Source organism: Haliotis cracherodii, unplaced genomic scaffold (genome assembly GCF_022045235.1).
Source record: "Haliotis cracherodii isolate W230 unplaced genomic scaffold, xgHalCrac1.p SCAF_16, whole genome shotgun sequence".
In the NCBI taxonomy this organism is placed as follows: Eukaryota; Metazoa; Mollusca; class Gastropoda; order Lepetellida; family Haliotidae; genus Haliotis; species Haliotis cracherodii.
Window position 1 is genome coordinate 8753248 of NW_027266271.1, and position 26132 is coordinate 8779379.

A 26132-nucleotide genomic window follows, 5' to 3' on the forward strand; every position below is an offset into this window, starting at 1 on the left:
ATGAGAGGTCATCATAGCGATGATGTTTTGTTTGTAATATGTTTCTTTTAACGCTGCATTCAGCAATATTCCATTTATATGACGGCGGTCTGTAAATATGCGAAACTGAACCAGACAATCCAATGATTGAATTCGTGAGCATCTATCTACACAATTTGGGATGCGATGACATGCATCAACCAAGCCAGACCACCCGATCCCGTTAGACGCCTCCTATGACATGAATGAGTTGCTGCCACCCGGATCTCCCCTGCGTACGAGGATAAGATGCATTACTGAACGATGCTCACGTAAAATCTTAGTATTCGTGTTTATATTTATTTTGATAAATATTTAACTTGGCACCTTTAGAAGTGATTTAAAAATACAAATACATGTTTGACATAACTGAGAACAATATAAACATGATTAATGTAATTTTATGTGTTAAATTGGTCGTGTCTGACGTAAACTAAACAGAAACAAAACTAATTCCAATCGTTATTTCCACACGTGTATTGTATCGCTTTCCTTGCTTACCGACTTCTTGGAACTTCACCCCTCCTCCGTGATTCAGTTCATTGTAGAATTTGGTTATTTGTAATCATCTAATATTCACATGAAAAAATGGGGCATATATAAGTTGGGGACTTTAAAGTACACATTGGTATGCAGTAGTATTTGATAAAATATATATTGATTTAAGTTTTCAGCAGGTCGGTAGTGCTATCGTCCACTGATTTGCTTGGTGGCGACAGGTCGCTGTGTTACAGCTGGAATATTGCTGGCTGCAGCGTAAATGTAACATCATCTCCCACACATTAATGGGTACTGTCTCTGAAATAATGCGACGTTAAGCCTAGCACGTATTAGATTATTGTGCTGATGTACTACAATGAGGGTTCTTTATTTCTTAAAACCCACAAAATGCACGTGCAGAAGACACTCTTATGATATCATGATGTTTCTGTTTGTTTGGATGTTGTTTGGTACCACACTCAGCAATATTCACGCGATATGATTGCGGCTGTAAATAATTGAGTCGGAACATGATTTATTGTTCACAGAACATTTAATGGGATATAATGTAAACCACGTGACCAAATGGCGGTCTTCCATTGGACGAACGTCTTATCATGGACAACCTATATTACCGTTGAACATGTTCATCACACATGCTGTCATATGGTGTCATACGCCGCAGGGTCAGGAAGAACATGTGGCATCTGTTGACAGTGGCTACTAGTTGTAGTTTGTTATATTGAATCTCATTTAAACAGGTCTTTTCCCCGGCAGAGGTATCGCAGCCGAGCCTGACCACACGATCCCTTTAATCGCCGCTTACGACAAGCATATATAGTCTGCTTGGGACCTATTCTAATACCAGACCGCCCCTCAATTTGCCATAAAAACAATCATAGATCAATGTTGGACCAATGTCTATTATAATCTCACGAAACTTACACAGGTGTTAATTGCATACCAACTATGCCTTATGTAATCCCAAATGATGTATATGTAACGATACATAATAAATCATAACATGTGGTCATAATTAAAGATTATATAAGGTCTTGATGTGCGTGGGGGCACGGGTGGCCCGGTCGTCTAAGGCGCCGCGAATCGCTGTGCAGAGTTGCGTCCCATGGGCGCGCCAGAATCCTATGATTGTTGGTTCGAATCCCGGTTCGCCCCGATTATGTTTCTAGGTTTGTCAGCACCATACCCGTACTCGTGCATCTAAGACCCGCATCACTTTGGGCTTTCCTCCCACATTAAGCTGACACGCCGCGATATAACTGTAATACTGTTAAAAGCGGCGTTAAACCCAACAATTTCACTCAATCACTTGATGTGCGAAAACCACAGAAATACTTGATTACATGTAATGAAATTGTATGCTTTTCACTATCAAACACCACTCTCTGTGTGGGGTGGTCCAGTTGTCTATGGTGCTGGAAATGGCTTGCAGAATTGTCTCCCTTAGAAGTGCCAGAAACCTATTACCGTGAGTTCGAAATAGGAGATAAACCAATGTAGAAAATTCGAACTTAGGTTTGGTCTCGAATCATATTTACAGGTATCGAATCGACGTTCGAAACCTCAACATTGAAAACACGCTAGGTTTATCTCTAAGTCGATACAGCTGGCGAACCAATCAGAATGCAGGATTTTAACATGTCATAGTAGAATCCCGTTTGGCCCCGATTTTGTGTCTAGGTTTGTCAGCGCCATACCTGTGATCGTAGGTGTCACCACCCATGTGGGAATTCTGGTTCTCTAGCACTTATAATATAAGTCCCCAGCAACCTATGCTTACCGTAAGAGGCGGCTAAATGGATCAGATGGTCAGGCAAGTCTAGTATACTGCAGATTCAGTCAGAAAGTCTCTTGGCTGCTTTTCATTATATTCTTTAAATATAATTTAATAGCTTTTTAACGTTCATTTAAGGGACTGAATGTTAATCTTTATACCTGCATTAATATTGAAGGTAATATATATATAAACACCAGTGTAAATTTGAAACACGGTTTCAGTAGAAGTGTGATGCAAAGACATACCGAAACACACATGATTTCATATTTCGCTATCTAATCTTTACATGTATAGGGATAAACACATTGCAGCTGGGTAAACATTGTAGGTAAACTGGTCGTCAATATGTTTATAGCAGGATATATCGCATACGGATAGCACGTGGTAATATAGGACAGTCAACACATGAGTAAACATATGGCGTTCTCACCCTGCGACCTTTATCGTGTCGATCTACGGCCTCTGTATAACGTACGTTGTGTTATAAGTTTCACAGGGGATATGTTTTACAGTTGAAAATGTTTATATATACTGAAAAAAGGTTAGAGATCATGAATATTTTTTGGATACTTTTGTGTAGTGGAAATTGAGTAATGTTTACCCATTATATTGGTGAAAAATCTTGTTTTTGTTGAAAAATGTGAAATCATATGTATTTTGTGTTTTAAAGAAGTTATATTGCAATTGGGTATAGTGTTCAAGAAGCTTGTCTCGTCGATTTTGCAGTTAAAGGGAGCTTTATACAGGCTTAGACGTTGTTATAACACTTGTAGCCTTGTGACAAACTAGCATTGGAGCAATCATTAACATCTAGACTGGCGTAATGCATTATACCGTTTTCATCCATAGATTCACAGACACACAACGTTGGTTTTGATTGATTTTAATCAAAGCCGTTAGTACTGCCGATAGGTAGAGGATTATGTACATTTACGTTATACAATCATGTGTTGCATTAAGTTATGTTTCCTGTTCTGTGTTACAGATCGCCATCATTTGTGATGTCGAATAAAGATATCTCAAAGCAGTACAACCCCTACTCATTTATGATGGAGATCTTTAGACATTTTGAAAGTCTTTGCTCTGAATATGCAGTATCTTGAATACTCAGGTTGGGTCTTTAACAGGTTTTCACCCAAGTTGTTCAATGCCCTGGCTTGATTCTTTTAAGTCTTTGGAAGCGCTTCCATCGTGTTTACTGTCATCTGAAACACGTTGGTTTCTCCATCATTTGTGATGTCGAATAAAGATATCTCGAACACCTACTCATTTAATTAGCCGGGCTCAGTCTCCCTTTAACGTCCGTGCAAGCACATGATTTGCAGTTACGAATATGTAAGTTTGCAATCGGATGTATAAATTAGCAGTGCTTTCAGATTTCATTTTTTCCACTTTTCATAACGTTTTGTGTGTTCGTAACCCATTTCGATCAAAAGGTGACCATTTGCTGTTTGAAACGAATGACCACACCGAGCCTGGTGTTTAATAAGATATCATATATAACATACCAGACCGCCAGCAAGAGTTGTCGGTGTATATGAATTTAATTAATACCGCCATTACGTAAATGAGACCCACTGGTGCATTCCCTAGACCCTACAATAGAAAGAAGTTTAGCTTCATTGAAAAATGGTTTTCCTAGACGTCTGTGTCAAACCTGCAAAACGTAATGGCCGAATTACATACTTTGTGTTTGTATGAAAACCAGCCGGGTATAAACCATCTGGTATTGTATCAGTAACTGTTGGGTGAGAATGATTTAGAGAGGATACAATTTGAACTTCATTCCAGCAATATCACCATGGAGTTCTCAGAATACCACAAGTGGTCCTTGGGGACGCTTCAACCACAAGGATACGCCTCTGCCCCTGGAACATAACGGCTACTGCCTGAAATCGAGAGTGTTGCCGAGTTGCTGCCTCTTTCTATGAAAACTGTTCAACCCCTCTATGTCCATAGTTACTCACTTGGATTTAATGACCTCACAAGTGTAACGGTGACATGTATATTACCACAGGTCATCTTAATGCTGGGAGACAACTCAAAGTAGCTCACGTTGAGAGGCTAACCAATTTAACTGTTATCACCCTCTAAAGATCCGAATCTTTCACCAGGGACCATGGTAACGCACTGGATGCAACTCGGTGTATATATAGACAGTTATATTGGATAATGGAGAACACATTTAAGACTGAATGATAGTAAATATGGTAGGTGTTGTTATTTAATGTTCAATTGGGTATCCATGTGAGAATGTTATATTATTTGCCTATGATTATTCAGTGTATGGTTTCTATAAGATGTTGGTGATATTGATTTTGTTATATTGATGTAATGAAAGAATACTTGATAAGATGAATTATATCGTGTTTTTTTTTTAAAGTCAACAATATCAACAATTGATATTGGCTGAGTGCCAGACAGGGTAACAACAAGTACCATCTTTTAATGAATGTTGGTATGACACATCCAGGGATCGAACCTCTGACCTTCCGCTCTCCGGGCGGACGCTCTGGAGGGATGACAAAGTTCACACAATTTATGGATAACAAGTTCTTTAATACACAACAATGGTGTAAGGCCCTGTACTGAAACATGCCATATTAGTACATTGAAGAACTTGTTATCCATAAAATGGGTCTACCTTAGAATGAGGAATGTTATACACTCTAGGGAGAATTATGTTCTTTCTTCTTTCTCCTAAAGATATTAATACTTACAACATTCTTATTATTTACACAGTGACTGACTGATGATCTTTGATGAAAATACATCACATAATTACTAAGTGGACAGACAAACCATTATCTCACATTCAAATCTATCCTGTAGCAATGCCACTAGCCATCAATATAAGGTAATGTATGTATGTTTGTTGTTTAGCTTGCTCTCAGCAACATCCCAGCAATATCCCAGCTGCCTGTAAATAATTGGGTCTGAACCAGACAATCCAATGATTGATATTGTGAGCAATTATCCATTCTGTTGAGGCACCTACAATCCATCATGTCACCAGTCCGACCATTCGATCCATTTGGTCACCTCTTAGGCCATACTTTTTAAATTTTATGTTTCACTGATTTATTCCAGCTTTTCTGCTTTGTTGTAAAAGAGGGTCTATATTACAAGCTGGAGACACATAATAAAAATAAATATTTTTATGTTTAATTTATTTCATTTCCGGATGTTTTTTCAGTAGGGGGATTAGGCCCCCTGAAATGAAGAAAACAAGCGTATAGTTGACAAAGTCATCTATATCCCCCGCCCATTTTAACATGTTATGGTCCCAAACCTGGTAACTGACCCAACATATCTCTTAGCCCATGTCAAAATAACTTCAATGGAAATTCTAAAACTCCTTAATATCAAATGGCACTAGTTCAGTATGCGCTTTATATATAGACATGCAATGTTTGGCAAGGAAATATTTAACAGTTTATTTGTTATACTACTTAAGTAAACCAATCCTATATTAAAACTTAAATCCAACTTGTTGTCATGGAAACATAAACAATAAAAAATTCTAAAAGTGCTATATATCAAAAGGCACCAGTTCAGTATGTGCCTGGTAGACATGCAAAGTTTTGTAAGAAAGTATTTAACGGTTTTTGAGTTATGCTCTGGAAACGAACACTAACCCCTGTAGAACCTAAGTCCAACTTATTGCCATGGAAACGTGAAAAATAAAAATTTCTAAAATTCCTAAATAGCAAGAGGCACCAGTCCAGTATGTGTCTGGAAAACATGCACAGTTTTTGTTGGAAAGTATTGAATGGGTTTTGAGTTATGCTCCGGAAACAAACTCTACCCTATAGAACCTAAGTCCAACTTGAGTCCAACAGCATGAGTCTGATAGACATGCAAAGTTTCCTAGAGAAATATTTAACGGTTTCTGAGTTATGAGGTGAGGTGAGGTGAAATCGGGTTTAACGCCGCTTCCAAGATTATTGCACTTATATTGCGTGTGTGTGTGTGTGTGGCTGCTTGTACTAGTCCGGACTGATGCCGATTTATAGTGCTAGCTCACTGAGATACCATGCCGCAGTTTAACATGAATACCCCACTCAGACACAGTATACTGATTCCGAGCCGACCAGTCCTCGTTTTAGCCCCTTAATGCCGAGCGTCAGACAGGGTAACAACAAGTACCATCTTTTAACTTCTTTTGGTATGACGCGGCCGGGGATCGAACTCCGGACCTTCCGCTCTCTGGGCGGACGCTCTTCCTCTAGACCACGGAGGCAGTCTTGATTCAATGAACAATCCCATCAACAAAAAACTAAAATCAAAATTCAAGTGACTTTATTCATTCACATCTATTAGGTTTTATTTTCTTGATATAAAATTGCATAGTGCAGATCGGCGGTCTGTAAAAATACCTAATGTCTACAATCTCAAATGTCAGAATGTATAGGTCATATAATTAGTTATCTCCATAGTTTTAATTAACACTTACCGGTACACCATTGCATCAAAACATAAATATCAAGTCAATCATTATTGTAAATAACAGTGTGGCAACATCATTTGAGATCACATATTTTAACAAACAAGAAATTATGCCAAATCACCTTAGAGTACATAATTTAGCAATTAATTTTAAGAGAATAATGTAAATGTAATCAAACAGAATATTTCAATTCAAAACAATTAAAAAAAGATGCAAAATTACATAACATTAAAAATATCACATTGTTAATGTAATTCTTTTTCAAAAGGTTCATTTATAATTTTGAGAAAAGAAATCTTATAGAGAATTTCTTTATGAAAATGAATAAATATTCTCCCTGGACATGTGATCTTACAACTGAAGTATGACACAGACGTCTGGAGTATATGTTTCAACTCTAACCAACAGAGATAAATGTTTACATAAACTGAATAACACAACACAAGAGACAGACAGACACTTGGAATCCCGCCAAACTGCATAAAAACTACTTTATGTACAAATAATTTAAAATATTCCTAATCATTTCATAGCAATTCGTTTCTATGTACAATTCTTATATACAATTCCATATTTCACTGAACATAAAGTCATGCAACACATACTTCATGTTCACAACATGCCAATATTTTCAGACACCAGAATCTGCTTGAATCAATTCGTGAAAACTCATAACATAAAATAAAATAATAAAATTATTCTCAGTGAAAGGAAGTCAAAGAAACGGTAATTTCATGTTATAAGGAAGGATACCAACCCTTCCAATTATTTTGTATGCTACACATCTTCACAAACTGACAAGACCAATTGTCATTAAAATAAGAAGACCCATGTCATAACGATAACAATAAATACTGTTGAATAGGATATAAAATTTCTCTAAAACCTAAAACAGAACATTTTTTGAATGATTTGTAATAACCGAAGGGTCAGTGACTTAAATTAGACAAGGTAGAGATGTGATAATATTTCACTTACCGTACTGAATATATTAAGCACTCCACTATAAAAAGCAACCCTTTTTGAAAAGAAAAGATTCTTATTATGAAGTGATATAGAAATTTCTATTCACTGTTGTGTTTATCATTTTGCAATTGTACTGATGTTGTTAGAATGTAAAACAAATGATTCTCTTTAATAAGCATCACATTTGAAACTGCAATGCACCTTGGTTTAATGCAACAGCTACTGTGAACTGCATGTGCATCTATTTTCGTAATCACTGCATCATCTGGTGAAAGAAATGCCTGAAATCTTTGGTTCTCATTGTGCAGATACAAACCCTTATTTCTCAACCTCTGACAAAAATCATTTGCTACAAAATCAAAATTGAAAATGACAGTTGCAGAGGAACAGATTGGGGAAGTGCAGACTAATCCACTGAGGTTAAAATGACCTGATAACAAAATCTAAAATAACTTAATAGCACCAAACAACGACCTTCTCATAACTCATAGCACTTCAGATAGCCTTTGAAATTGACACCATAAAAAAAACGATATAATTTTGATTTTATGGTCACAAATTTACAATGCACAAAAACAGTAACAGCCAAGATGATTAATTCCCAGTGGGTGACCAGGTGAATGACTAAAAAAAGAAGAGAATTCTTCCAGAAAAGGTATGCTGATGATCACATAGAATAAATATTGAGTGATGGCATTTCTGTGACCTTATTTTTCCTAATCTTTTCAAAGACAAGAATCACAAGTCTAAAGCACTAAAGAACATAAACATGAAGCTTTCATATCAAAGGTAAACATAATAATAATCATCCCTGACATATCACCATAATGTCAATATGTTGTTTCCCTGAAGCTGTTTTTCAGCAATATAACCTGTTCCCATTGAAAAACAAAAAAATTCAGTTAACCCAAAATTTGAAAGGCATCAAAATCAACACAAAGTCTAAATTAAATGAATTTAGTAATTATTCAAACATAAATGCCACATCGGTATTTTGGCACATGGAAGTTGTGACAAGTAGTGTGAACAGGCATACAGTTACACTTGGTGCACAATGAACATTTCCTTCATGTCGAAGAAATCCTAAATCGTCTGTCTTGTCATGGAACATGATTAGACCATTCTTGTAGGACGTTCCACTTATTGTATTTGATGTGTCAGTAAGTTCAGAATATCAATCTTCAATCAAATTTTCAAATTATCCCTTTTCCCCACAATCAGTGACTGAGACAAGACTGAGGTAAGATGGAAGATAATTAAATGAAATTAAACTTGGAGATCCTGTAATTATGCTAATCAACTTCGGAAAACTGTCATCTGCAGAATCACACATGAAAGACAAGGGCAACACACAAGTCTACGTTGATTATTTCAATCTGGAATAATTTGAGTCCACTTCCTCATATATATTTGTCTGTGGTCTTGAGACTAATGGCTAGAACAGTTTACAGAATTCCACTTCGTCTAAAGGAAGTTATGGCTCCGAGGACCCCTGCCGATGCACCCTGGGTAAGCAGTTTCCTGGTAAGATGTTTGTCACTGTTAGGTGACGTTGCTGCTGTTGCTCCTTCTGTTGTTGTTGTGGTGATGCCCCCACTGCTGGTTGGTGAGGATACAGTTGCCGTGTCGGATGATGAGGAATCCGAATCCTCGCTCTTCCCACCACCAAGCAAGCCATAGATAGAAAACCCTGTGTGTTTCAGTTTGTCCAAGAATCCACCGTCGGTTGGGGTTGACGCCAGACTCGAGGATGTCGTGGTTCCTTCATGCTGGGTTGATGGTGCCGAAGTTGTTGCCACTTCCAAAGCTGATTTTGCAGGTGAGTATGGTGTCTCGGTAACAATAGACTGCACACGGGATGGGAAGGAATGGTTGTAGGTCATGCCTGGCTTGCGCTCAACTGGCTTGGCGAGATCACGCTCGTTCAAGATGGCTGCCAGCCCTAGGGACATGCTATAGGTAGAAGTGTTGCTTCCCATTGAAGCCAATCTTCCTTTGGATGCCGACATCACTGGAGTACTCGTTGATGGCCTCATGCTGGCTTGGCTGTTGGTGCTCTCAGTGCTAGAATCAAGTAATATTAAAGATCATATTTCAAGGTGAGTTATGTAATATTAAAGATCATATTTCAAGGCGAGTCAAGTAATATTAAAGATCATATCTCAAGGCGAGTCATGTAATATTAAAGATCATATTTCAAGGCGAGTCAAGTGATATTTAAGATTATATTTCAAGGTGGGTCAAGTAATATTGAAAATCATATTTCAAGGCAAGAAAAGATTCGCGCCCGTACATTGTTGTGATTTTTTTTTGAGTGGAGAGATAAAAGGTTGGCAACAATTTGATCACTGAAAATAAAAAAATTAAACCTGATTTCACAAAGTGAGTGAGTGAGTTTGGTTTAATGCTGGCTTGAACAGTATTCCTCCAGTTATATCACAGCATGTTTAGTTTAATGTTGGAGGAACCCCTTAAGTGATGCAGGTCTTGGACGTTTACCACCTTTGTGAAACCCGCAAGCACCAGTATGGTGTTGACAAACCTAGAAACATAAACAGGGCGAACCGGGATTCAAACCCATGATCATAGATTTCTATCACGTCCAAGGGATGCAACTCTGCACAGCAAATCGTAGCGCCAAAGATGACTGGGCCAACCGTGCCTCCGATTTCATAAAGGATTTTTTCTATGATCCCAAGAGTCTCCAGCAGCCTGTTCTGTGGTGAAATGCTCACCTGGATGTTGGGGCCAGCATGAAGTAATCGTTGGGATTCTTCACCATGGAGTCGGTCAGTGTGAAGATGGTGGAGCTCTCCTCAAAGCGTCTGCTCGGACATTCAGAGATATCATCTGAAATTAACGATAAGCTCAAACTTAGCTGTGCAGACATGAATGATGCTTTACAGTACTTTGCAGCTTTCCCTAAATAGATTGTAGAGCTACGACATTCCCCTTCTTCAATACAAACTTATGCCATGTGTAGCACTAAGATCACTATGTGGAAAGGGTCTGGTTATACAGAACAGGCCTGTCCTACAATGACTTTTACTCTATGTTAGTGTATGGGAGTTTTTGATTGCTTTGAGGAATGGGAATTCTAGTCATTCTTGTTCCTATATATATAACACAATCACATTTCTGTTTATATAATTTGAATTATTTTAATTGACTATGGAAAGATCAGAACAATTTCTCTTCAGCATTTTTCATATAAAAAGCTTAAATGGGCTTAAATTGGGGTCTATCAAAAGGGTATTTGATGAGGCTGAAGAGCTACAGCTAACTGATAAATCTTCTACTATTATGCGAGTATAACAATAGTTGTAATCTGCAAACGTACCATCTTCCTCAAAGTCGCTGAGGGTGTACACTTCTTCCTGCAGGTCCAAGTTCCGCTCCCCCTTGATCTGCACCCCGGGGCGCTCCTCGAAGATGCCCCCAAGGTTGGGTGTCGCCAGCTGCTGCCACTGCCGCAGAGTCGCAGAACCTGGAACATACATTAGCATGAGTTGAGTGAATGTTGTTTTATGCTAAGTTTTGTCTTGGACCCAAATAAAGTATTTAGTTATTCGGCAAAGATAGCATATTGTTTATTGGCAACCAAAAAAGTATTCATGAAATAAAAACCCATTGATTAACACACAAAAATCCTTATCATAATCCTCAATGATTCTCATACAACTTTTGTCATAATGGGGGAGGCAAGAAATACATGTTTCCTTCCATGACTTTGGGTCAGAATGTCACGTTTTTTTTAAAACGGAAATAATTTACCTTGATATCTTGAAGGACATTAAACAACCTGCTGATGAAAATGTTTCATATAACAATCTGCAACCAATAAGAAAGAGAGTTTGGCCTAAAGTAAGAATAATGAAAACTGCATCTTACCTTCCAGGGGCTTGACAATCTGCAGTTTGTCAGGGATCTTGAAGTAGTTGGTGGAGGTGCTACCTGGGAAGGAGAGATAGGACAGACCACTGCCAGGGGATGGCACACTCTCGGGGGTGCGAGGCGTGGCACTGGAACACAACAAACACGGGATGTTTCAGGTGTACAAAGTTTACTATTTTGACATGTGTATGATTTGTCAGAAATGATTTTATTCTCAACATTAGGTGATTGCAGTGGCATGTGTCTCTCTCCCTCTCCCTCCTCACCAATGTGTCCCCGCCCCATCTACCATCTTGCGCCCCCCCCCCAACCCCTCCCATGTGTCCCTGACCCGTCTACCATCTTGTGCCCCCCAACCCCATCCTACCCCATGTGTCCCCGCCCTGTCTACCATCTTGTGACCCCCCACCCCATGTGTCCCCGCCCCGTCTACCATCTGTGAACCCCCCCCCCCCCCCCCCCCACGTGTCCCCGAACCGTCTACCATCATGTATCTCCACCATGTCCTCCCTAATTTGTGCGCCCCCACCCCGTCTACTATACCATCATGTATCTCAACCATGTCCTCCCTAATTTGTGCGCCCCCCATCCCGTCTACTATGCCAACATGTATCTCCAGCCTGTCCTCCCTCAAGTGTCCCCCTCCTGTCCTCCCCCATGTGTCCCTGCCCCATCCTCACCTCGACTGGCTGTGTTTCCTCCTGTGTTCATCGTCCCGGTAGTCCCTCTCATTCAGCTCATTAGCTCGTCTCATGGCCAGACGTTTCAGGGATGTCTCCAGGTCATTAGAGCCTGGGATGCCAGGTCGACCCAGGTCAGGGTTGGACCTGAAAGAAGGTAGGTTGAAGTGACCATGTCGTTCTAACATGACTTATCATTAAGTTTGCTAACAATAGCAAGCCTATGGCTATGGTGATTTGACTTTCAACACAAACCATTCTTTTGGGTTCTTTTCTTGATAAACACAATTTTGAGATATCTCAAATTATGAAAAGGGACACAACATGCACCAATATATTTGCGAAATAAAGTGTGAGCTTGTTATTTAACCCCACATTCAGCAATAGTTCGGCTATATTATGGCTACCATAAACAATCAAATATGGACCAGACAAACCAGTGATTGATATTCTAAGGAATGTCCCAGGGTACGATGCCACACAATGGAACAAGTTCCCAAGTCTGACCACCAGATCCACTTAGTCGCCTCAGAAGATAAGTACAGGATAGTAGGGGCCTATTCAAACATTCCTTCTATCACAATGTACTCCAAATATTCAACTAACCCATGCAGGCTGTCCAGATCAGCACTGTAGCCATCAGCGGACTCGGTTTCTGACATGTAGAAGGAGGCTCGCTTGGAGTTGGGAGCTGATGCGGAGTCACTCTCGGCTCCACTAGGGCTGAGGGAGTTGGAGCCAGGGGACATGCTGTTGGGGCTCTTCTTGCTGGCTTTCTTGGCTGCCTTGGCCGTCTCGAATATCTTCCAGTTGTGGGCCCTGGTAGGGTGGGTAATGTGTTATTCAGCATGTGTGACTGACAATTATATCAGCAATGGCAACTACAGATTCTTCTTTGAGAGGCATTTAGAAGTTGGAGAAATAAGTATGGATAAGATATATGGATGAACATCTTCTTGATTACAATTAGGAGTGCAGTTTCTGGGTAGGTTCTAACACTGTTCCACCTGCTTGATAACATGTAACCTACACCAAAATGTTGCTCCTAATTATGATAAAGAAGTTCTTCATCCACATATCTTATCCTTACTTAACTATCAATTCATTTTATAAATTATACACAATTTTTTTGCTCTAACAGATATTGGCGCATGATGCTGAAATTACTTATCAAAGGTTTTTGAGCCAGATTAATAACATACTTATTCAAACTACCACTGATTCTAGGATGAGATGGAATACAAGCCAGCATCTGTCACTTATTACAGAAAAGTTGGCCAATAATGAGAGGGTTTCGTCACTGGAGGATGTTACATACTTCCTCTCTGATGGGGAGAATCCCTTGGGGTAGTCCAGGTCACTCCTGAGAGACAGCTCCAGCTCGGAGGCCAGGGAGTCGGAGGGGACGTTGAGCAGGGAGCTGGACAGGTACTGGCGGCTGACCCCGGGGCGCTGCTTCCCTCGCAGGGTCTTCAGCTCCTCCTGGGCGTCGGCCAGGACCTCCAGCAGCTCATCGTACTTGTCCTGGCGGTAACCGAGCTGCGGGAAACAAGGGACCAGTTGATGGTGGTGGCTTGTTACTATGGTTACATGGCAAACACAAAGCCGTCTTTTCCAGTTTATGATATCATATTATTCTGTAAACAATACTAGAAGAAAATGTGGCAGACAATTTCCTTTCAAAGCAAAAATTTTGCATTTCTGTATTCAGCTGCACACTAAAAAGATCCAAGAAAAACAAAGTTGGTTAAAAAAGTCAGAAAAGTATTACATTTCTGGTTTCCACCCATATCATTTCAAACCCAGCTTCAGCCATGTTATTATTTTCTGGATTTTTAAACAAAGAGCAGGTAACTCTAACTTGCTTCCTAAAAAAAACAAAACATGTACAAACTGCACATGACTCACGATCAATGCCTCTCGTGTCGGACCAGGTTGAGTGTGTGGGGAAATATTTAAGGCCTTTGAGTGCAGTTTAAACATCACACGACTGAATAGCAGCAAAAAGGGCAATTTAAAACTGAGGACGACTATGACTTTTCACCAGAATACAAAGATTGTTAATGGCATGCATTTGAATTTGTACGCAAAACAGTCCCCCAAAAGCAGTGTCATTGTGTCATTTTAGGCCAAGCCAAAAGACCACAATAATTTCAGAAGGGGTCCTTATATGAAGAAACTTGTGTATGACATGACATGTAAGGTGGTTACCTCTTTAGTGAGCTTGCGCTGGGACTCCTGTGAAGCCTGCAGGTGTTTGGACAGCTCCATGTTCTCTATGGTCAACTGCAGACACATAACACACAGGCTAATACAGGACTTGCTGGTAACTTGGACGTGACTGAACACATGATCAATACATCACTAAACTTGTAAAACTCAGAGCTGAATCTGAGATTGTCTCCCCTTTAATTGCCCATAACTCAAAACGACAGTCAAGTTGAAAGGTCACAAGGAGCAATAGCTACTCTGTACTGCACCATGCACTGCAAAAGAGTCTTGGTTCTGTCTATACTTGCGCTGCATCATCTTTATGATGTGTACACAGGGATTCTTATTCTAGTGGATCTACTTGCACTGAATTACCACATTTTTCCTGACAATTCTTTTTTCAAAATCTTATATATATTTCCAAATTTCATAAAACTAAATAGATCAGATGCACCACAATTGATAATGTTATGTCTTAAATTCATAGATAATCTACACTAATGTCCAAACATTTTCTACACTGATGTTACTACACCTTAAACAGCCAACTGAGATAAGTGCAATATTTACCCAGGGTGTGCCGTTGTGAATACATACAACAGTGTTTAACCAACTTACACATCGGACTCTCTTCTGCAGGTCGACAACCTGCGCCAACAGCGCTGTGATCTCCTCCTTCTGCCGGGCTGACTCCTCGGACTTCCGTGCACATTCCTCTGCAAAGGTCTCCACTTGCATGTTGACCTCCGCTGTAATGATCAATGGACAAACAAGAATAAAACAGTTCTATAAACATGGGGCATTACATGGTCCAAATTACCTACCTCCTAATGAGATATTCTTCAGTATCTGTAAGTAAGACCTTTTCATCCTTGTGGCCTGTACGGCAATGTCATATCACCGAACTCTTACACCAAGCATGAAGTACTCCTAGCTATTCTGCCATATATTCCCCATGGGCTCCGATCACCCATTCCTTATTCTAACTACATCTTGTGACAAGCAGCGAGTGCTGGTGAATTGTTCTGTCCACGGAGCCTCATGGACTGTGACACCCATCTCCATCTCAACTTAACTTCCAGAATATCAAACGGGCAGTCCTTAATGACCCAATGTAAGAGTCACTGCCTGGATCCGATCACAAGTGAGCAACTTGGGCTTACAGCCACTTGGAACAGTATTTCAGTTATATCATGGCGTGCCAGTTCCGTTGCAGGAAAGCCCGAACCGATGCTGATCTTGCAGGTTTAACCTGCAGTGAAATGGTTGGTGTATAGTGCATGGTACTATACGTTGACCCTACGGTGAAATGGTTGGTGTATGGTGCATGGTACTATACGATGACCCTACGGTGAAATGGTTGGTGTATGATGCATGGTACTATACGTTGACCCTACGGTGAAATGGTTGGTGTATGATGCATGGTACTATACGATGACCCTACGGTGAAATGGTTGGTGTATGATGCATGGTACTATACGATGACCCTACAGTGAAATGGTTGGTGTATAGTGCATGGTACTATACGATGACCCTACGGTGAAATGGTTGGTGTATGGTGCATGGTACTATACGTTGACCCTACGGTGAAATAGTTGGTGTATGGTGCATGGCACTATACGATGACCCTACGGTGAAATAGTTGGTGTATGGTGCATGGTACTACGTTGAAACCCATGGGCAATGGTGTATAGTGCTATCAAACCAAGGATCATACACAGGGTAAATTTAGGATTGGAACCCCTGATCACCGGTAAATTCCTGCAATTACTGACCGAGCTGGGAGAGACAGTCCTCCACCAGCTTCTTCTCCTTCTCCTCATAGTTGGCGGTCTCCGATCTCAGCTGGCTGCTCTGTAGGAACACAGCAAGTGAGATAGAACGTTAGAGATGCAGTCACAGCTGTCATCACAGCATTAAAGCAATATACCCACATCTTGTGAGACATCAAGTCAAGACAAACCAGTGCTCGATAGTGTGAGCATGACATCTGGGTTATGACACAGAGACAACTTGGGTCAATACTAGTCCTAAGACATGTATTTCAATCTCCAAACGTGTCAGCTGATGTACTCTTTCCCCAGATATGCAGACAAATTAATACTTGTTAAAGTATGCTACAGTCATGAATGAAATGTAAACTAGCAACAGAATTACAGAAATATCTTTATGGTTTTATGCTGTCAGACACATCTTATGGCTACTTTCCAAGTGCATAATTTCAGATTTTATCATTAGATAAATGTGACTGCAACACTTAGGCCTCACCTCAACCTTGAGGTGTACATTTTCTTCCTCTAAGGAGGACACCTTCTTCTGCAGTGAATCAATGTTAACCAGCTTGAGGTTGAAGCCTTTGCCTTCACTGAAAGAAAGTTTATAAATTAAAATCATTCTATCAACTGTGTTAGTGAGGAAGTCCATATAAGTCATAAAACCACAGCCTGTATGTGATTGAAATTGGACCTGGGAAATCGATAATTAAGGGAACAATGATCCATGTCATCTTGGCACAATGTAATCTTTTCTGAACCAGGATCCTAAAATTATGGGTACTGGAGACCTTGTCTACCCCAGATCCCCACAAGGAGACAAGCATGGGGTACTGGGGACCTATTCTATTCTGGATCCCCTCAAGTAGACAAGCATGGGGTACTGGGGACCTATTCTGTTCTTGATCCCCTCAAGGAGACAAGCATGGGGTATTGGGGACCTATTCTATTCTGGATCCCCTCAAGTAGACAAGCATGGGGTACTGGGGACCTATTCTGTTCTTGATCCCCTCAAGGAGACAAGCATGGGGTACTGGGGACCTATTCTATTCTGGATCCCCTCAAGGAGACAAGCATGGGGTACTGGGGACCTATTCTATTCTGGATCCCCTCAAGGAGACAAGCATGGGGTACTGGGGACTATTCTACTCTTGGATCCCCATGGGGGGACAAACAAGGGGTACTGAGGGCATCCCCATGGTGGATGTATGGAACATACCCAGGTGTGCTTGCATCGGACTCTGCTTCATTGTCGTAATCTTGACAGTAAAACTTGAGGAGTTCATCTTTCATAGACACATCATGGCGGAGCTGGCTGACCTAAAGGGAGAACAGCTGTTTAATAAAATATCTTATTTCATATCTATAAGATAACTGATGGATGATCCTGCTGGAACCCAACAACAATATGGTGGATGGTGTGAGGACAATGTGACCAACCAATCCACACTTCTGAAAGACAGGAGATACACAGGACCTATCAGCCAAGGAATTACAATAAATGACTTTGGTTAGAAGTTAGTGAGAGAGTTGGTTTAACACAACTTGAAAAAGTATCTCTCCCCAAAGTGACCCAGGTCATACATGTTCATTGCTTCAGTAAAACCCACAAGCAAGGACAAGCAAGGTGCTGACAAAACAAGGATCTGTACAAATCTGTGATTTGAATCTATGATCAGCAGATCCTGGCACAGCTAAAGGACAAAACTTCACAAGGAACTGCAGTGCCTATTTATGACATGGCCATCATTTATTAGACAGAGAGAGAGAGAGTTGTGTCTTATGCTGCTTTGAACAGTATTCAGTTATATCACGGCTTAATGTGGGAGGAAAGTCCGAAGTGATGCAGGTCTCAGACATTTACCACTTTGGTGAAACCCACAAGCACAGGTAGGGTGCTGACAAACCTACAATCATAGCAGGGGCGAATTGGGATTTGAACCCAAGATCATAGGTTTCTAGCGTGCCTAAGGGACACAACTTTGCATAGTGAATTGTGGTGCCTTAGCAACTGGGCCCCCAAATGTGAAAAGGAAGTGAAGGCATGAGTTTACAACATCCACCCACCACAACATCTCTAGCAGGACAGACACAGTATACATTACCTTGTCATTAGTTGAAGATAGCTGCTCTTCAAGAAAATCACTACGCTCTGTCAAATCTTTATTCTTTTCAAGAAGGGTCTGTCCAATTTTGGCTGCAAGTTCTAAGTCACGCTCTTTCTGTTGAAAACAACAAAATGTATGATAATACCCACATGACTTCTCCACACTAGTAAGTACATGTCGTGCATATAACTCAATCAGGTTTACCTCAATCAATCATTTGACAGATGTTCCCTTGAGTGAGTGAGTGAGTGAGTGAGTGAGTGAGTGAGTGAGTGAGTGAGTGAGTGAGTGAGTGAGTGAGTGAGTGAGTGAGTGAGTGAGTGAGTATGGTTTACGCAACTGTTAGCAATATTCCAGCAATATCATGGCGGGGACACCAGAAATGTGCTTCACACATTGTACCCATGTCAGGAATCAAACCCGGGTCTTCGGCATGAGGAGCGAACACTTCAACCACTAGGCTACCCGACCACCCAACTTAGACATAAATATTATCATTTATGTATCTTAACAACTCATATCAATTTGTTATTCTTAACTGGACATATTTCCCTGCAGGAACAAGATTGATCATGGGGCCCACCCATATAAAATTAAACCTTTGCAAAGTATAGTTCTCATCGAAAATCAATGGACAGTTGCCTGTTAGTTTAATAGATGGGACACCAGGATCCAGACTTCAGTCTAGATATTCAACATGTTCATTACTTAGTGGGCAGAACACCTTTAAAGTGAACACAGTCAATGGTCCCAAGGTCAAACACATGCAACAGCTTTGAAGCAGCTCTACATTCAGGACATGTTGACTTTTGGGAACAGCATGTAGATTGTTCTTGTAGCATAAAATATGGCATTTAGTACTAAACAGGCGAGTCATGACAGGTTGGGTTTTTTTCCTTTTCAACATCAAGACAGCAGTGAAGAAATACATGACTGATTTAGTGGAGACTAAAGGTCATTGGAATTAAAGGGGTACAATGCTTGGGCAAATTGGCACTCATAGCAATTTTGATTCTAGCCTTTCAAAACCAATAAAGTTAAGAATTATGATGTCATCAATCTATCACCAAATCATTACTGTGAATATATAGAGTGATGTGTTAGTTTCACATATGGTTTCAAGGTCTACACCTAGATGGGACATGGCCCCAGACTGTGGAGAAAAGTCCCCCTTTAAAGTATGATAAATCTTAATCCATAATCAATATCTCTGGAGAGCTGAAAAGCTCTTATAGAACGTTCTTCCTGTTAGTGATGTTATCAGGGAACAGAAAAAAGGTCTCTTGCTATCTGAAGAATGAAAACACCTTAATCTGTAAATCTTTTTTTATTTTTTTATTTTGTTGCAAAACAAGATAACACAGGGATAAATTACTATTCAAGGCTGGAGTATAATCATTTTTTTAGATTTATTGTGTCTGGAACACTTACTTTTGAACACAAAAGTTATAGATAAGGCAAGAGCAAAATGAATATTTGGTTGTCAGAGGGAGAACGACTTTATGATGCTTTGAACAGTACTTCATTCAAAGTGTCTGCTCAATGTGGGATAAAAACCTGGAGTAAACCAGGTTGTGGACCTTTTGTCAGCAATGTCCTTATATAAACACAGATGTAGCTATTTCATAGAACTAACAAAAATTAGATTGCAAAAGCTGTTTGGGCCAAAATAGAATTCAGCTTTGTTAAAAAGCACCTGTAAAGCACCTGTAAAGCACCTGTAAAGCACCTGTAGAACACCAATTTACGCTTTAAGGTTGGGGGTATAATATATCTACAAAACAAATTCTAACCAAAAACAACTAACCAAAATTATCCTAACTTTGGAAAAAAATCTATCAGTAAAACATCTAATTAATATCCAGTGTAAGGGCTTGACATACTTTCTTATCTTGTGTGAAATGAGTGGGTTTCCACAAATGGTACCTATTTTAAGATTGGGCCAAAGCTCAGATACAAAAAATAGTACTGATAACAGAATATAGGGCATGTTTCGTGTAATGTTGTAAGAACTATTGATATGAATTACTGCATGATTGTCTATTCCATCTCCTGAAGATTGACTACCACAATTATCTGTCCTACATTTCAGAGATGAGAGGCAGCTGGCGTTTACTGCACACATGTGCAACTCCTGCCGGCATGTCATGTATATGGGGGCAGATCACAGTCTGTGCCTACTGGGTGCCCATTGCTGGTACCTATTGTTGCAACCTGTGGATGCCTATGGTTGGTACCTGTTGCCTTTCCTATTGTAAGGCATTGTTTAGGGTTCCTATGAGGGTGCCTATTATGACTGTCTATCTGAGGTGCCAAGTAGGGCTCTTATCAGGGCTCCTATCAGGGGGCCTATTATGACTGTCTATCTGAGGTGCCAATTAGGGCTCTTATCAGGGCTCCTATCAGGGGGCCTATTATGACTGCCTATCTGATGTGCCAATTAGGGTTACTATCAGGGTGCCTATTATGACTGCCTATCTGATGTGCCAATTAGGGTTACTATCAGGGTGCCTATTATGACTGCCTATCTGATGTGCCAATTAGGGTTACTATCAGGATGCCTATTATGACTGCCTATCTGATGTGCCAATTAGGGTTACTATCAGGGTGCCTATTATGACTGCCTATCTGATGTGCCAATTAGGGTTACTATCAGGATGCCTATTATGACTGCCTATCTGATGTGCCAATTAGGGTTACTATCAGGGTGCCTATTATGACTGCCTATCTGATGTGCCAATTAGGGTTACTATCAGGATGCCTATTATGACTGCCTATTTGAGGTGCCAATTGGGGTTACTATCAGGATGCCTATTATGACTGCCTATTTGAGGTGCCAATTGGGGTGCCTACAGAGGATGGTGGGGCTGAGGGGCAGATTAGACTGTAAAGAAAGTGACGTGAAGACAGCATCAATACAGTCCACAGCATAACATCCTGGTGGCATGACACGAGTAATTAGCCCTGGTTCAGATACACTAGAGGTCAATAGCATGAGCATAGAGGATATCCCTAACACTCCCCATCTTCATGACCATCCCATTCACACTTGAGTCAAGTCTTAAAACAAGCATGAGGGTGTTGGTCATTTTGCTCCAGAATCACACCATGGTAATAAGCTATAAATATAAACCATATGAAGTACAAAGGTCATCCAGTGTGGCCATTCCAACTTTGGCTATCAGTGTGTCCTTCAATTGTGGGTTAATCTCCAAGCTTGCACTCGGCATCTGAATGGGTCATGAGGTAACTCTGTGATAACTTCAGTGGAGGCATGGTTATTCAACCTGTTAAGTTGCTCAACTCACTTCAGGACAAAATGTTGTCTGTTTCTTATAAATATAATAACCTTTTTGAAATAACCGTCACTCATCGGTCAAAAGTCTGTCTTCTTGTCACATTATATTTCAGATGAGGTTACTTGTGAATTACATTTGGATCATAGCTGAAGTTGGGAAAGTGTGAATTGCCATTGTGTGGTCGAGTGAGTGAGTGAGTGAGTGAGTGAGTGAGTGAGTGAGTGAGTGGTTTCTGTGTCAGTCATCAATATTCCAAGTATATCACAACAATATTGATATAATTGACTACAGACAACAAAAACTAGAGACTGAAAGCATGATCATGTAATCTGATGAGATTTGAAATGGGACAAAAGTATAAATGGTGCCAACCTGGGCAAGTGACTTAGGGAACATTGCACCTATCTTCATGTATGAATCAGATCATAATTCATAGATATTTTGATCTTTATTGCCATTAATTACTTAAGGCTGAGGGGCTGTCGGTTAGCCTAGTGGTTAAAGCATGCGCTCGTCACGCCGAAGACCCGGGTTTGATTCCCGACATGGGTACAATGTGTGAAGCCCATTTCTGGTGTCCCCCGCCGTGATATTGCTGGAATATTGCTAAAAGCGGCGTAAAACCATACTCACTCACTTACTTAAGGCTGTAAATGCCACATTGTAAGTGTGGTCATGTCCATTGTAAATGCATCCGTGTTAGAATTGGTCTTCAGCAAACCATGGTGGTTGCAAGAGCTATACTAAAGGATCGTCTGGTGAGGCTTGATGACGTGGTTGCTGCATGTCATCGGATCCCAGTTGTATGGATCAACGCCCATGGCCCAGATTACTATTTACATAACGCAATAAAATAACTGGAGTATTGCTGAGTGCGGCATTAAACAACAAACAAAACAAAATGTGAACACAAAAATAACTGTATATGCTGATTTTAAAAAGATTTGGATTAACTCAAAAAATAGTTTTAAAAAGGCAGAAAACGTTACCTCTTCAAGCATACGAGTAAGAGCCCCAATGTCATTGTATGTGCGGGTCATCTGGGTTACCCGGTCCGCACATAGGACTGAAACAAACAACACAGGGCGTTAATATACATCAATCACATGTCATGTCGCTACAACGTTCATCTAATGACATCAGGCGGCCCTGAAACGACTGAATCAAAAATATTAACTCTCTTCCTCCTGATCCTCCAGGTATGATCAAAGTGATCAGCCATCATCATCAACTTATTATTATTAGTCAAATGGACTGCACACTTTCAATGTGTTTTCCATTTAGAGAAGTCACAAAAAGCCTACCTCATGCATCAACACATACTACGATGTTTGAGTCATGATACGATACATATATCAATACTTCATTTTCGCTGTTTCAGCAAGCAGATCTCTAAGTTCCACATAGCCCAGCTGACAATGGGTTGTTATGGTCAAAAGGTTTGTTTAAATTGCATGATGCATTAATTTAGGTTCAATCTATTCATAATTTAATAGTATTATGCAATCTGATTTAGCATATGTTTCTATGTTTCTGAAAGGCATTAAGGTATTGCAAGCCCAAGTAGTGATCAGGTTTGAATTTTGTTGTCAAATTAATTTTTGAAAATCGAAATAAAATTATAGAAAAAAAATAGAATCAAAACATGAAATCAAAAACGGGTGTTATCTGATGTATCATATCAGACAGAAGTACCATGCCATACATTTACTCTGCTCTTCATACAACACTGCACAAAGAACCATATCAATAAGTCAACATGGACCCAGAACAACACATAAACACAATACAACACATACAACAGCTAAAGCTTAGGATCAGCTTAGTTAATAATATATACACTTTGCCCAAACACAATGAACCAGCATATATTGTTTCTGTTGGCAGGTGGCCATACATGACAAGGACCAGTACTCCTATATGTTGTAAATGGGGGGAAAAATGTCTGATAAAGTTGACAACAACCCTTAAACTGCGTCAGAACAGGTATAGGCAACATATTTTCAGAAATGCTACTGAGTGTAATTTCAGCTCTACTAGAAGCACTCATAAAATCAACAACATTGTAAGTAAACAAGTTTACAAAACATGGGGACAAAAATAACTGTGGCTAAGCAGTAAGACGGACATTTCAGTATGAGATGTAGATTTCACATCTCTCAATGAAATAAACACCACAGACAGACATGCTGTCTGATCTAGAGTGAACATCTGTTGCAAAACACTGACAGGATCGAATTCAAGTCACATTTGTCAAAGTCATTTCCATAAAATGGATAATTTTAATCGGGTTTAAGTTTAACAATCCAGCAAACATCACAGTGAGAGACACCAGAAATGGGCTACATACATGGTATTCGTAATGATAAATAATGACGCCTTCGTCATGACAAGGGAATACCTAAACCACTTGGCTACCCAGCATGCTGATTTTTAAATGAGCTAGTTACATGACAAAGTTCGCTACAACAAAATGCAAGGGAACTCATAAAATGACAGTGAAGGTGTAATGATGATAAATGTCTGTAAAATTATTTTCGGGAGTGTAGGTCAATATCTGGTGTGTCCTCCTTGTTGGATGATACAACAGCTTGATGGCATACTGTTGATTAACTTGCACATGGTTGCCTTTGGTATTGCCCACCATTCCGCCTAAAGAACTACCCCCAACTGGCCCCTGGTGCTGGTCTCCACTGTACACATCTGCCTGAGAGTGGGGATAAACATTAGGGATATGTCAGGGGACTCAGTGGGCAGTTCAATGTCAGAATGCCTTCTCTTCGGAGATAATCAGTGACGATCTGAGCATGATGTGGACTGCCTTTGTCATACTGTAGTTCAAAATTTCTGCTGATAATTTGAGTGAATGGAATGACAGGAAGCAAAATTTCGTCAACATATCACTGGCCAATCAAATGTCCATTCAAAACATGACACCATTGTTGCCCAGGCATACCACTCGCCATTACATCACTAAAACATTTTCTACCATCTGTGAATCAGAGACAAAACCTTAATTGTCTGTAAACGTGGTGTAACACCATTGGCGCACAGCCCGTCCCTGGTGTTACCTTATAAGCCCACCCTAATTTTTTACGCCTATGGTAATCCGTTAGGGCCACAACCTTCACAAGAAGCCTTGCTTTCAGGCTGGCTGCATAGAGACGTTTTTTAAAGGTAGATGTTGAAATTTGCCTTCCTGTTATAGTATGGATTTCTCTATTGATAACAGAAGCGATTGAATCTATTGCCCAGTGCAATTAATTTAAAGTGTCGTTTTTTTAGGCTGCCATTCCTAGGTCTCGTTGCAACTCCACAGTCGAGAAATTGCACTCTCTGATTTGCCAAACATTCGAGGACCTTGGGATATTGACGTTCCCCCCTCTATCAATCCCACAATTCGCCATTTTGTCTGTTCATTGAGATACTGTCTGGGAGGCATTTTAAGCATGTGATTGCAAGTTCCCCTAGAGGTGCACACACTTTGGCTTCTCTGTGCATGTGCATCACATGCTGTTCTTGAATGAAGTGACATTTCATTGTGATTTGATGTTGTTAAGATGTAACGCCACGATGTTGTGAATGAGTTCCCTTATTTTATGTCAGCAGTATATCTACTTTATTCTCCTACCCTGGTGGGTAACACACATATGCAGGACCCACCCAGTGCGTCAGCTTTTTACTTATCTAATCATGCTGAAGTTTGATGCCATATCAACCCTCGTGATACCATGATTCCGCAGTGATGAAGCACATTGTTATCACTGATCAAGTATCAACTCATACTTATGTCAGTTTAAACAATGATAACCGATGACATTTCAGTTAAAACATTATCCGACATTAATAACTTGGTCAGACAGTCTGGTTCCATTTGGAAGTTCCAGGATTTGTTCTAAATAAAGTGGTAGAGACACATTTTGAGCAATTTTTACAATAGTTCAAATCACTAAACATTTTAATTACAAAGTGTGTCCACATTGGGTAATATCATCATTAAATAAAGAAGAATGCACCCTGATAACCTGCATGTTCTATCTTCACCATGGCAACTATCACCAATTATTTTCAAAATAATAATAACATTCATCTCCTATAAATGCATGTTAGTCTTTTTGTTCATTTAAATGAATTAAAATTCACCTACAGCATAACACTCTTGTCCAAATGGATTATTTTTCTTAATTTGTTTCATGTACAAAGGTATTTTTATTGGGCATATCCCACAATCTCTTGAACATATGAAATGGCATTCAACATTATTTATGCCAGATATGAATCTAAATGTGACAGTAAATCAATCAAGAATGGTCCTTTGACAAATACTACTGTATATTTTTTAAAGAGACTTTTGACATGTTTATATTACATTCCTGCATATGTATTCTCATTTATTATGTCACATTATCTTTGACTTGAGCACGAGTAAACTTTCAAGATTGATCATTGGTTTGTA

At 39.9% G+C, this 26132-nt stretch overlaps 1 protein-coding gene across 7 annotated transcripts in view; it reads right to left on the reverse strand.

Moving 5' to 3' along the window:
* Window positions 1-6583: 6583 nt before the first annotated feature.
* LOC139463793 (trafficking kinesin-binding protein 1-like) overlaps window positions 6584-26132 on the reverse strand; it is a 92003-nt gene continuing 72454 nt past the window's right edge. For all 7 annotated transcript variants that reach the window (XM_071245102.1, XM_071245103.1, XM_071245104.1 and 4 more), the window contains 14 exons: window positions 22666-22742; window positions 18375-18491; window positions 17489-17589; window positions 16766-16862; window positions 16273-16351; window positions 15116-15246; window positions 14498-14572; window positions 13605-13825; window positions 12893-13105; window positions 12287-12433; window positions 11604-11734; window positions 11053-11199; window positions 10448-10562; window positions 6584-9776 (listed from right to left, as the gene is read on the reverse strand). In XM_071245102.1, coding sequence (XP_071101203.1) covers window positions 9158-9776; window positions 10448-10562; window positions 11053-11199; window positions 11604-11734; window positions 12287-12433; window positions 12893-13105; window positions 13605-13825; window positions 14498-14572; window positions 15116-15246; window positions 16273-16351; window positions 16766-16862; window positions 17489-17589; window positions 18375-18491; window positions 22666-22742 — 2270 coding nt within the window. In that variant the 3' untranslated portion in view covers window positions 6584-9157. The remainder of the gene's footprint in view (window positions 9777-10447; window positions 10563-11052; window positions 11200-11603; window positions 11735-12286; window positions 12434-12892; window positions 13106-13604; window positions 13826-14497; window positions 14573-15115; window positions 15247-16272; window positions 16352-16765; window positions 16863-17488; window positions 17590-18374; window positions 18492-22665; window positions 22743-26132) is intronic.